Source organism: Lolium perenne, chromosome 1 (genome assembly GCF_019359855.2).
Source record: "Lolium perenne isolate Kyuss_39 chromosome 1, Kyuss_2.0, whole genome shotgun sequence".
Taxonomy (NCBI): Eukaryota; Viridiplantae; Streptophyta; class Magnoliopsida; order Poales; family Poaceae; genus Lolium; species Lolium perenne.
Window position 1 is genome coordinate 183,556,775 of NC_067244.2, and position 12,831 is coordinate 183,569,605.

Here is a 12,831-nt window from a genome sequence, read left to right on the forward strand (position 1 = left end):
TGAGAGAACTTGGGTTTACTAAGTAAGGAAAGAGCGACAAGCCCACAAACACAAGAACAGAGTACATACATCTCAGATAGAAGAGAGATCTTAACGTTACAGGCGCACATGATCGACCGATTCACGTAGCAGTTCTTCTAGCTAGGTAGAAGAAGATAGATGCTGGAAGCTAGATAGTCTAATTAAGCTAAAGGGGATCAGTGCCGGCTAGTAATGCAGTGCGTAGCTTCTGGGTCCTAGTTCTACCAGCAGAGTGTGACGGCGAGGCTGACGCCGAGCAGCACGGCGTAGGACATGGCGAGGAGGACGTAGCCGATGAGGAGGTAGGCGAGGTGCCCGCGGGCGCAGTGGCCAACGGCGACGACCGCCGCTCCGTTGAGGACGTACCAGAGGGACCAGGCATTGGCGGTGCCGTAGACGTGCGCTAAGACCGCGAGCCACCGGCCCAGCACGGGGCGCGAACCAGCTAAGGCCACGTCGGCCGCCGCGGCGAACACCGCCTCCAGCAACCCCATGAGCACCAGCTGCAGCGCTACCCCACGCATGCCGAGCGCCTCCGCCTCCGTCGCCGCGCATTGCCGCGCCCCGGGCGCCGGAGCCGGCGATGGCGCCGCGTGCTCATCGATGATCTGCATGCGTGAGGTGCGTGCCGGCGGGGAAAATTAATTAGTACCGTCGATTGTAGATCGGTCGGTGCCGGCGGAGGGAGATTGACGAGTGGAGTTCGTAGACGACCGAACCTGGGCGTGGAAGTTGCTGGGCTTGATCATGGTAGCGGCGACGAGGGCTATGGCAGCCATCGCCAAGCCGAGTATGATGCTAGCCCTCGCCGCCGCGCGCACGTCCATCACCGCACGACCTGCTGCTCCAACACCAACAGCAACTGCACCCGGATGCATTGTCCTCTCCTCGATCGTCCTGCGCTCTTCCTCTGCCTCTTCTCGAGGGGCGGTGGAGTTCTGGAGATGGAATAAAAACGAAGTAGAAACGAAGAGGATGGGGGACATATAGATGGCAATGAAGAACCGTGCCGGTGAAGATCGATCGGAAACCACGACGAAGTTTCATTTGGGGACTGGGTGGTGGCGCTTAGAGCCGTATACCATGTTTAGCAATGCAACTGGATGGTTAATTGCGCGCGCTGCAGTTGGATGTACAGAAATCTGAGTGACGCCTCCCTCAACGCGCATACATGCTCACGATGCCCTTCTTCTTCTTCGGTGGATGATGTTGGATGGAGCCCGTGAATGTATTATAGAGTCCATATTTGCAGTGTAAAATGTTATCGTGGGGCAGTGTGTGTGTCTGGGCCAAAAGAGGTCGCTTGAGAATGCGCAGCACCCACCACGAAACTACAGGCTGCACGCATTTGGATAACCCATCTGTGTCATCGACGTGCCAGGATATTTCCATCGTCGATCGGTGCCTCTAGCTGTGTGGGTACATATCTCTCTTCCCTGTACTAACATGCACTGCGTGGTGACATGGTCAAGACCAAAAGTTGAATCCGCTATAAGCATATTCAGTGCAGGCGGCAGGGTCCCAGCCACGGAAGACGGACAAAGCGGTGGAGGCGAACCAATAAGTTTTTTTTGTTTTTTGAGGGAAGCCCGTGCTCTTTATTATGCCTGAAATTAAAACTCGAAACTCGCGAGCTAAACGAGTAACTCGCGACTCGACTCGCCTCGACTCGAACTCGGTGTATAACGAGCCAAGCCGAGTTTCATATTTTGTTGCTAAACGAGTTCAAGCTAAACGAGCCGAGTTCATCGAACTCGCGAGTAGCTCATTTAGCTCGGTAAAAGTGAAGTCGGCGCAAGCCCACCAAAATAGGCAAGTATATTTGTGATTTTTCAAGTTGGCAATTTTATTCTCCTGGTATATTGATTTTTGTGGTTTATATTGTTCATGTACCATAATCTTAATGCTTGTTGGGCATCATTCATGCCCAAATATTCAGGAAAAATACATTATACATTTTACATGTTCTACTTGTCAGTTTTAAACGAGCTACTCGGGAGTTACTCGCGAGCTTTGTGAGTCGAGCCGAGTTTCAAATCTAGATTCGGTTGTTAAACGAGTCGAGTCAAACTAATTCGATTGTTGATCGAGCTTTGGCGAGTCGAGCCGAGCTGGCTCGGCTTGGCTCGAATTCCAGCCCTACTCTTTATTCATCAATAAACATAATATCATTACACATAGCCTCTCGGATACAATCCGAAGAAACACCACGCCACACAACGCTAACTAAAAAAAAAACACTCTCTAGCTAACCGATGAGGAGCAACGTTGAGCACGCGAAGCACATGATGAAAACCACAAGAAGTAAACCGTCTTGAGATAACTTTAATATCTTCGATGACTATGCCGTACGGAGAACGATCAGTCACAGAAGAATTTATTCTTTGTATCACCGAAAGATAATCGGAAGCAATGATGATCTTCGAAAAACCCTCATCAAGAGCAAACAAGGCAGCCTTGCGGACGACAAGAGCCTCCGCCAGTTCTGGTGTCACAACATTATCCGATCGCTCGCCACAAGCAGCGATACAATTACCAGTGTGGTCTCTTGCAACAATACCACCCCCCATTTGCTTTGATGCCGAAAAGATAGCTGCATCAACATTCACCAGAACTGTACCTTCCAGCGGCGGAACCCATTTAGCACCTGAAGAGAGCTCACGCCTATGGTTAGTAGCATGTTTGTAAAGATGAACCAGGATCATATCAATATATGTATTCACTTTGGCAGCCAAGGACGTAGGATACAAAACACCTTCTCCCTCTCGAGCTTTGTTCCTTGCATCCCATATGTGTCACATAGCAGTAATAGCAGTAGTAATTTGAACATCAGAACCACGATCCAGAAGCTCCATAACCCAGGTTCTTGGAGATATAAATGACTTCCTTCGAAGATGAATATCATGTTCATATTGGATTCCTTGCCAAACTTCCCTGGCATATGGACGAACCAATAAGTTATGTGACCTAACCACGCGTTCTGTAGCCTGCAGAATGTCGGGGCAGGCTGTGTTCCCTCACGTTGTGGCTAGCGCGAATATGACAATGTTGTAATTGGCTGTTTCCATCGAGCTTGTCTCGGGTGAGCGTAAATTCGGCAGAACGCTTGGGAAAGTGTGGGAGACTGGCAAAAAAAATCCCTACTCTCTCAACCGTCGGAGAGACTCAGGCTGGTCATAGTGGTACTACTACATGATACTATTTCTATAGTGGGTAGTATCATGTAGTAGTATCATAGTCATGCTATATTTATTATTTTTTAGAATCTCAATGCAAATTTGTGTACAAGATTTGTTTAGCATTAACTTTTCTCGTTGTTTGCGCTATGATACAATATCTACCTATGTTACTCTAATCTCCTCTCTCCTACTTCATTAGCTGCCACATCAGCATTTTTGTGGGACTAATATGCATGATACTAGCTATGATACTAGCACTATGGCTAGCCTCATCCTCCGCCGCCATATCGGCCCAAAAGTTGGTGCCACGTCATGCCCCATCTACCGCACGTGAGGAACACCACCGTGGTATTGACCCGGCCATTGTGCCCCCGATAAGGCGGGCGTCGCCGATTCCACACCTCCAGCGCGCATCGACAAGTGCCATGACAATGGCTGCAATGGAATCCAATGGGATCCTCGCCAGATTCGTCCCCGCGCTGACTAGATTCGGCCACATGCCGATCCTTTCTGCACTGAGGAGGTGGGATCGAGCAGGGAGATGGCTCACCCGCCAGGGTTCAACTCCATTCCATAGGGGCTCCCTCCAGTGTGTGTTGCTTCCGCGGACGGATTCAGCACGTCGACGGTGGTTCCGCCGGAATTGAGCACGCCCATGCATGTTGGTGGCACCCGGATTTGCTACTCCTGGTGTGGCCACCGCCACACCCAGTTCGTCCGCCACTGCGCCTCTTATCCGCTATCGCCGGCCGAAACAACTTCGACAGCTCCAACGCCATCTACAACTCCTTTCCTTGTAATGGTTTTTTTTCATTTACGTGTGTGTTCACGCAATTAGGCCTAAATACTATAGATTTGTAGAGATTTAAGGCTTGGAGTTGACATGCACTAGTGCTAGAGCATCCTCTGACTATTGTTGGACATTGGTTTGCTTGTATAATATGTTGCTTGTCATTAGGCACTAGTACTTGGACACCCTCGGATGATTGTTCTAGATTGGTTTGCTTGTATAATCTGTTGTTCCAGCAGAATGCACTAGTACAAGGACTTCCTCTGATCGTTGTTCTACATTGATTTTCTTCTATAATCTGTTGCTTGCAATTGACATGCACTAGTACTAGGACGGCCTCTCGTTGTTCGACGCAGAGATTCTCCAACGGTGTGGGCGTCCCGGGCTTATCTTCACTGTCCACCGTATGTTTGAGATTTGTGGTGTCCATTTTACATCCACCACCCTGTAGGAACTATGTTGTACCGTGCACATCTCCTCTCCCTATAGGCATCCAAAGTGTACCTGTACATCTCTTCTCGTCTCCCACATCTGAGTCCTGGCCCACGAGCTCGCGCCGCCATTCCTTCACCTCGCCGGCCGATGAGCCGTACCCGGAGCCGCCCACCTTGACGAGCCATCTACAGATCCTCGACTACCCGTACCTGGCGCTGCTCCACCTCGCCAAGCGCGGCCGCTTCCCGGCTGCTTTTCCCGGCCGACGAGCTCGCGCCGCCATTCCGGCCGCGACATTAACGCTGCCATGCAGTCCAGGGACGAGCTGGCCTCCCGCATCGCCCGCGCGGAGCACCACAATGCCACAACGCCCTCCAATTTTGTTTGTTTGTGATGCGTTCATGCTTCCAATTGATCCCGTGTTGGCTTTTTTCTCTTCTCACTATTCCAATTCTGTATTTTCCTACTCTTCTATCTTCCCTGGTTTTGTTCCACTTTTATTCCATTTTTTCTTACATAATTTTTTTCTTAGTAAGTGAAGTCACCCGAAATTTCTTGCAAACCAATTATTAACACTGAAAGGAATGGTGGTTTTGTTCCAGTTTTATTCCATTTTTTCTTACATAATTTTTTTCTTAGTAAGTGAACTCACGCAAAATTTCTTGCAAACCAATTATTAACACTGGAAGGAATGATGGTTTTGTTCCAGTTTTATTCCATTTTTTCTTACATAGTTTTTTTCTTAGTAGGTGAACTCACCCGAAATTTCTTGCAACCCAATTATTAACACTGAAAAGGAATGGTGGTTTTGTTCCAGTTTTATTCCATTTTTTCTTACATAATTTTTTCTTAGTAAGTGAACTCACGGCAAAATTTCTTGCAATATAAACGGAATGAGGGTCAGTTATGTAAGAAGTTAGGGACTCACTGGCACCAAACAGAAATAATTTAGGGTGTTCTCTGCAACGCGCAAGCAGACTTTGCACGAATCTTAAAGCAGAGTGGGCGTCCAGGATAAGCCCGAGACGCCCACGTATATGTAGAGTTAGATTTTCGTCTCGTTGTTGTGTTGCACAACCTGAATTCTCCCTGCTAGTTCTTCAGGCAACAAAAAAGGTCACTGAATCAGTGACTAAAGGGTTGTTTGGATTGCAGCTAGAGCCAGGTACCGTCTGACCATTTCTCTTTTGGCATTGACTGAGGGTGAGGGCGTCGGTTTGAATTGAAGCCAAAATATCCGATCCACGCCAAGTTTTGGCTAGCCGTTCAGTTTTGGGTGTGTGTTTGGTTTACATCCCATGTAGCCTTGCCAAAAAATACCCACCAAGTTTTGGTCATTGTTTGGTTTGTAGCTAAAATTTTGGTTGCGAATGCACATCTTTCCCTCCACTTATCCCTCCTACTTACAAATTCTTACCAAATAGTTGGCTAAACGAGGGTAAAGAACTTCTTGACCAAAATATTGGCAGCCAGCCAAATATCTGGTAGGGCTAGCGTGGGCATCAACCAAACACACCCTTTGCGCCAACGACTGGGCAAACCCACAGCAGCAAAATCTGCTTATCAAATGTGAGATATGTAGACATATAGTTCGACTAAGACAACACTTGCAATAGACACCAATATGAGTACGAAGAATAATAAATTAATCATTTTGACGTTACAATTTATGGTAAATTCAATGCTTTGAGTATGTGTGTTGAAAGAATGAAATGTGTAAAATTCAATTATGCAATTGGATCATTTATGAGAGACTAATTCTTGTTATAAACATCTATGGCAGATGCTACTACATCATGACATGAACAACGACAACATAATGTGATTTTCAGTATATATAGAAACGGCACAAAGTATTGCACCTGTTAGGACTGAACTTCAAACTTGGAAAGCATAGAAAGATCTTTTTTTCTAATTATCTCCTTAGAAAGTTACATTACTATCCTTATAACGATGCTGTGATCAGGAATCTTGATAACACTTAAGTATGACCCAAAATACAAAAAGAAAGATAAATAAATTACCCTAGCTGGCGCTCGATCGCTAGGAGATTAGCGAGCGATCGGTTTCAGACATGATTAGGAGCAAACGTGTTTTACCTTGCCGTATATTTGCATGCATGCAAAAAGGAACAAATTTAAAAGTTTAAAACGTTTTAACTTTCAAACGACAACTCCAAATTAAGATCCGCTTTCACCAATAAATCCGTCTCGACGAGATCTTCAAAACTAGCACCCATGTTAATATGTTTCGACGACTTTTTTTTCGGGCTAAAAGTTATCAACCCTCTCTATTTGAATAATCAACCCCTCCGTATTTGAGTGATCAACGGCAAAGGTATAAAATTATCAACCTGGTGCAGGGTATTGAGGGAAAGTTCTGCATGCATGCATAAATAGACGAATCTGCTGATGTCAACGGAATCTTTTCCAAATTTCAAAATTCAAAATGTTTTAACTTTCAAACGACAACTCCAAATTAAGATCCGCTTTCACCAATAAATCCGTCTCGACGAGATCTTCAAAACTAGCACCCATGTTAATATGTTTCGACAAACTTTTTTTCTGACTAAAAGTTATCAAGCCTCTCTATTTGAATAACCAACCCCTCCGTACTTGAGTGATCAACGGTAAATGTATAAAATTATCAACCTGGTGCAGGGTATTGAGGGAAAGTTCTGCATGCATGCACAAATAGACGAATCTGCTGATGTCAGCGGAATCTTTTCCAAATTTGAAAATTCAAAACGTTTTAACTTTCAAACGACAACTCCAAATTAAGATTCGCTTTCACCAATAAATCTGTCTCGACGAGATCTTCAAAACTAGCACCCATGTTGATATGTTTCGAGCAACTTTTTTTCGGACTAAAAGTTATCAACCCTCTCTATTTGAATAAACAACCCCTCCGTACTTGAGTGATCAACGGTAAATGTATAAAATTATCAACCTGGTGCAGGGTATTGAGAAAAAGTTCTGCATGCATGCACAAATAGACGAATCTGCTGATGTCAGCGGAATCTTTTCCAAATTTGAAAATTCAAAACGTTTTAACTTTCAAACGACAACTCCAAATTAAGATTCGCTTTCACCAATAAATCCGTCTCGACGAGATCTTCAAAATTAGCACCCATGTTGATATGTTTCGAGCAACTTTTTTTCGGACTAAAAGTTATCAACCCTCTCTGTTTGGAATAATCAACCCCTCCGTACTTGAGTGATCAACGGTAAATGTATAAAATTATCAACCCCAAAGTTAATTTTATTTTAAACATTTTAGCGAATCTTTTTTAGTTTAGAAGCTATCAACCCGGTGTCCTGATATTTATCAATAGTAAATATGAATAACTACCAACCCTAAAAATCTAAATTTATTTCAAATATTTTGGCGACTCTTTTTAGTTTACAAGTTATCAACCCGGAGCCTAGTTATTTATCAATGGTAATTATAAATAACTACCAACCCTAAAAAGTATTTCATTTAGAAATATTTTAGCAAACATTTTTTTATTTTACAAGCTATCAACCTTGTGCCTCGTTATTTATCAACTATAAATATAAATAAATAATAACGCTAAAAAGTATTTCATTTAGAATATTTTAGCGACTCTCTTTTAGTTTACAAGCTATCAACCCAAAATGCTCAAGGTCTATAATTAAAATGCTCAATTACAAGCTATCAACCCGGTGATCCGCTATTTATCAATGGTAAATATAAATAAATATCAACCCTAATTTTTTTATTTAATTTAAAATATGTAGCGACTCTTTTTTTGTTTACAAGTTATCAACCCGGTGCCCCGTTATTTATCAACGGTAAATATAAATACCCAGCAACCCTAAAAAAGTAAATTTCATTTAGAATATTTTAGCAACTTTTGTTAGCTTACAGCTTAAAAATAATACTTAATTTGAGTAGCAAGTGGTAGTTCATTTGAGTTGCAAGTGGATCTTCCCACCCGTTATTTTCCCCCCCCTTAAAAACCACTGGCCCGAAAAAGGGAATTGCAAAAGGATCCCCTTAAACATGAATTACCGTACGAAAAAAAACCAAAAGGGAATTGCAAAAAGAGAATTGAGAATCTGCCTCGTGCTGAAGAAAAAAAGTGAGATGCTATGTGTATGCATGCAACAACTTACGAAAGCATGCTGAAAAGTTAGCTCATTAAATGCAAATCAATGAGATGATCTGTGCATGTGCATGCATGCAGTGTGAACGCTCTTTACTGCATGCAACTTGCAAAGTAGTAATACAAGCTGTTAGTGTGAACACATGTGAACGCAATTAAACACTAGGTGATAAAAAGGGAATTGACTCGCTGCGCGAGCGCTTCCGCGCCACAGAAAGTGATTGCTCGAGCGCTCGATTGCCAGGGAGGGGATTCGACTTGAAAGGTTGCCTGTGTGGATACACATGTTGATGACTAGATTGTTTACGGTACCCTCAATTTCAAACGACTTGGCAAACAATTAACGCGCAGTTGAGGGTTCACAATCCCAAAGCTTTTACAATCAGCAAAGCTAGATTCTCAGCCCCAGCGTCATGCATGGGTCCCTGTGGGATGATATTCTACACTCTACTCTACCTTTTCTGTGTAGAAACAAAAATATGATGAGGTTGGAACTTCTTTTGGAATGTGAGCAGCAGAGCTGCTCGATCCACTGATTAGAAAGAGGACGGTCAAGAGACCTTGACTTGCTAGGTTAATTTGAGGGAAATGAGTTTGGAACTTTGGATAGCATCGTTGTCTCTTGACCCCGGCCCTCCTGCTGGTTACAGGTACCGCGTGGTGCTGCAGGTCTCTGATCACACTACCTTGCTCGGATTAAGCATTCTTGGCCCTTGCGCAGGACAAATCAGTGTAAAGCGTAAAACACGCACACTCTTAGTACAAATTAATTAAAATGCCATCCATACGGAAATAAATTGGGTTTACTAATTGTGCAGAGAGAGCCACAAGCACACAAGAACAGTGCAAACACATTTCAGACAAAACAAATAGATAGCCAGATCGATCTTTCCTAAGATCCATTGATCCACACGTAACAGCTAGTGCTAGTGCTAGTAGCTAGGTAGAAGAAGATAGATGCAGCGAGCTAAGCTAGAGGGGATCAGTCGGCAGAATGTGACGGCGAGGACGCAGCAAGCTAACAAAGCTAATAAGGTAGAGAGGGTGAGTGTAGTGCGATCAGCAGAGTGTGACGGCGATGCTGACTCCGAGCAGCGTTGCATAGGTCCCGGCGACGAAAGCGTAGCCAACGGCGAGGAGGACGGCGCAGTGTCCGATGGCGACGACCACCACCTGGCTGACGACGTTGCAGAGGAAGAAGGCGTTCACGGCGCCGATGAGGTACGCCGTGAAGGTGACGAACCCGCCCAGATCGCGGAGCGACCCCGCCAGGGCGACGTCGGCAGCAAAAGCAAGAAACGCCTGCCCCACCCCCGTGAGCACCAGCAGCAGCGCCGTCGCGCGCAGGTTCAGCACCTCCGCCTCCGTCACCGCGCATTGCAGCGCCCCGGGCGCCGGCGCCTGCGCCGGCGACGCGTGCTCGATGATCTGAGTGACGGGGCAAATTAGTACCGTCGATCTGTCGCCTGTGGGTTACGGCGGAGGGAGATGGAGAAGTGGAGTACCTGTGCCTGGGCGTGGAAGTCGCTGGGGTTGGTGGTGGCGGCGACGAGGGCCATGGCGGCCATCGCCAAGCCGAGCACGATGTTGGCCCGCGCCGCCGCGCGCAGGTCCTTCACCACCCCACCTGCTGCACCGGGAAGCATCGTCGTCCTCTCTTCGTCTTCTCGACGGATCGACTGACGGAGGCGGCCGGTGGAGTTTGCAGTGGATACCGGAAAGTGGGCGGAGTGAAAACTTACACACACAGTCACGGGGCTCTTCGAGATTTTAGGGCGCGCAGCGTAGGTGCACGGGGCCATGGAGTCTTAATTTGTAGCCAAAAGAGGTAGTCCGAGAGCAGTGGATGTCTGGGTGAAAAGGGCTCGCTCGGGAATGCGCAACACCCACCACGAAACTGCAGAGGTTGCACGCATTTGGAAAACCTCAAGGGCAGGGGCGTGTCGACGTGTCGTCTTATCAGCCTTAGCATGGTGTATTCCATCGTCTCTACAAAATTATGTGCGAGTATATACATCTTTCCTCACATGGACTGCATGCATGTCAAAAAAATGCATTGCATGGTCAAAGCTAAAAGTTGAACACATCGTGATCCCAATACAATGCAGTCAGCTGCAGCCCCACAATGCATGGTCTAGGTGTTTCGTTGGGTAGTCTAGGTGTTTCCTTTTTAGATTCTCGTATTTCTTCAAATTTGAGTAGTCTAGGTGTTTCGTTGGGTAGTCGGTCTGATGAGATTTCGGTTTCGGCTAATGTGCTGAGACAGACGGAGCTTGACCGTTTAACGGTTGTTCCGAATGACTTCACTGGGCTTAAAACTACCTTTGTAGAAGATGATGAAGAGGATGACATCCTGGGTGGTTAGCTTCTCTCGGCTATAATTGGTAATATTACAGAAGTCGATTTGGAACACTCGGAGCTTAGTTCAGTTTATGATCTAAAAGCTTCTGCACGTGGTTCTCGATCGTCGGCTGGAAAGAAATCTGGTAGATATGACAAGAGTACTAAATCTAAAATAGTTTCTCGATGAATAGCATGTTTCGGAATAGCAGAGGTCTTGGTGACTTGGCTAAGCATTCTCACATTGCCGATGATTGTAGAGATTATGATTTAGACTTTATTGCTATATCGGAGACGGGTAGGCGGAATTTCTCACAAAGTTTTCTCGACCGTTTGTCAGGCGAGATTAACTTTCAGTGGTTTTCTCGCCCGCCTCGTGGTAGGTCTGGGGGCATTTTGCTTGGCGTCCGCATAGACACCATGACTGTTTTAGCTAGTTCTAATGGAGAGTATCACATTAAGCTCGACATTCAGAATAAAGCTGACGGTTTCATTTGGAGTGTGGTTGCTGTGTATGGTACCGCCCAAGACGCTTTTAAGGCTGACTTCTTACGTGAGTTGGTAAATCTTACAAAAGAGAATCCCTATCCTATTTTGATCGGAGGGGATTTCAATTTGCTAAGATTCCCTCACGAGAAAAGTGAAGGTCTTTTTGATGGACATTGGCCTTTCTTGTTTAATGATGTCATTGATAGCCTTGATTTAAGAGAAGTGTTTATGTCCGGTCGACAGTTTAATTGGGCCAACAGCTTGCCTGAACCCACATACGAAAAACTAGATCGCGTGTTGATGGATACCGAATGGAAAGATAAATACCCTATGATGTCAGTCTGTGCACTAGAACGTATTGAAAAATTGTCTGACCATGCTCCTATTGTCCTAACTACTGGGAATCCCCGACCTGTTTGTAAATGGCCGTTTAAGTTTGAACTTGGCTGGCTACATCGAGAGGGGTTCCATGAGATGGTTAAGACGGTTTGGAAAAGATCGGTCGATGCTAGCCCAAATTTTGAGATGGAATAATAAGATGCAGACAATACACAAGCATCTCTCTGGTTGGGCTGCCCATATGGCTGGTATCCTTAAAAAAGAGAAGGCTCCCTAATCAAATGTGATTGATGAGCTAGAGGTTGTAGCGGAGGTACGGCCGCTGTCCCCGCATGAGATTGAACTTAAGAATCAGTCCAATGCGGAGATGACGAGTCTTCTTCGCGAAGAGGAACTCAAATGGTTTCAATGTTCCAAAGCCCAATTCGTATTGGAAGTAGACTCACATACGCGATATTTCCATGGCTTGGCCAATGGGAGACATCGGAAAAAATGTATTCACTCTCTTATTCAAGATGAAGGGTTGATTGAAGGCCATGAGCAACTCAAATCTTACATTACTAATTATTATAAAGGTTTGTTTAGTCCTCCGGAGGAAAGTTCCTTTTCTCTTAATGAGGACTTAACGGCTGACATACCCCAAGCTTTTATGGAAGAAAATGGCCTACTACCGCACCTTATTCTGACGAAGAGGTTCACAAAGCAATTTTCCAAATGGAATGCAACAAGCACCGGGTCCAGATCGTTTTCCAGCGGAGTTTTATCAAACTTTCTGGGATACTATTAAACCAGACCTTCTAGATTTGTTCAGTGCTCTGCACATAGGACAACTAGAATTATTTCGTCTAAATTTTGGTGAAATAATCTTGTTAACGAAAGTTAATGAGGCAGAAAGGATTCAACAATATAGACCTATTTGCCTCTTAAACGAAAGTTTCAATATTTTCACGAAAGTGGCCACCATTAGACTTAATACGGTTGCGGATCATGTCGTTCAGCCATCACAGACCGCTTTCATGCAAGGAAGGAATATCGTCGATGGAGTGGCTGTTTTGCATGAGACGGTACATGAGATGCATACTAAGAAATTAAATGGGGTTATTTAAAAT

General features: G+C 45.2%; 2 protein-coding genes across 2 annotated transcripts; both read right to left on the reverse strand.

Annotated features, from left to right (window-relative positions):
- LOC127315275 (uncharacterized) lies at positions 1 to 1,201 on the reverse strand. Its single transcript, XM_051345780.2, has 2 exons — positions 741 to 1,201; positions 1 to 629 (listed from the first exon to the last, which is right to left on the reverse strand). Exons 1-2 carry the CDS (start codon positions 1,005 to 1,007, stop codon positions 243 to 245), a joined length of 654 nt encoding a protein of 217 aa, XP_051201740.1. The 5' UTR covers positions 1,008 to 1,201; the 3' UTR covers positions 1 to 242.
- Positions 1,202 to 9,408: 8,207 nt separating this feature from the next.
- LOC127306636 (uncharacterized) lies at positions 9,409 to 10,337 on the reverse strand. Its single transcript, XM_051337330.2, has 2 exons — positions 10,060 to 10,337; positions 9,409 to 9,982 (listed from the first exon to the last, which is right to left on the reverse strand). Exons 1-2 carry the CDS (start codon positions 10,198 to 10,200, stop codon positions 9,614 to 9,616), a joined length of 510 nt encoding a protein of 169 aa, XP_051193290.1. The 5' UTR covers positions 10,201 to 10,337; the 3' UTR covers positions 9,409 to 9,613.
- Positions 10,338 to 12,831: the final 2,494 nt, after the last annotated feature.

What these genes read in the sequence shown, in the direction of transcription:
- LOC127315275 (XM_051345780.2), bottom strand. Translation starts at nt 1,007, where the DNA reads ATGTCCCCCATCCTCTTCGTTTCTACTTCGTTTTTATTCCATCTCCAG. An exon ending in CCAGCAACTTCCACGCCCAG is followed by an intron (nt 630 to 740) that starts GTTCGGTCGTCT and finishes TCACGCATGCAG; the next exon opens with ATCATCGATGAGCACGCGGC.
- LOC127306636 (XM_051337330.2), bottom strand. Translation starts at nt 10,200, where the DNA reads ATGCTTCCCGGTGCAGCAGGTGGGGTGGTGAAGGACCTGCGCGCGGCG. An exon ending in ACTTCCACGCCCAGGCACAG is followed by an intron (nt 9,983 to 10,059) that starts GTACTCCACTTC and finishes CCCGTCACTCAG; the next exon opens with ATCATCGAGCACGCGTCGCC.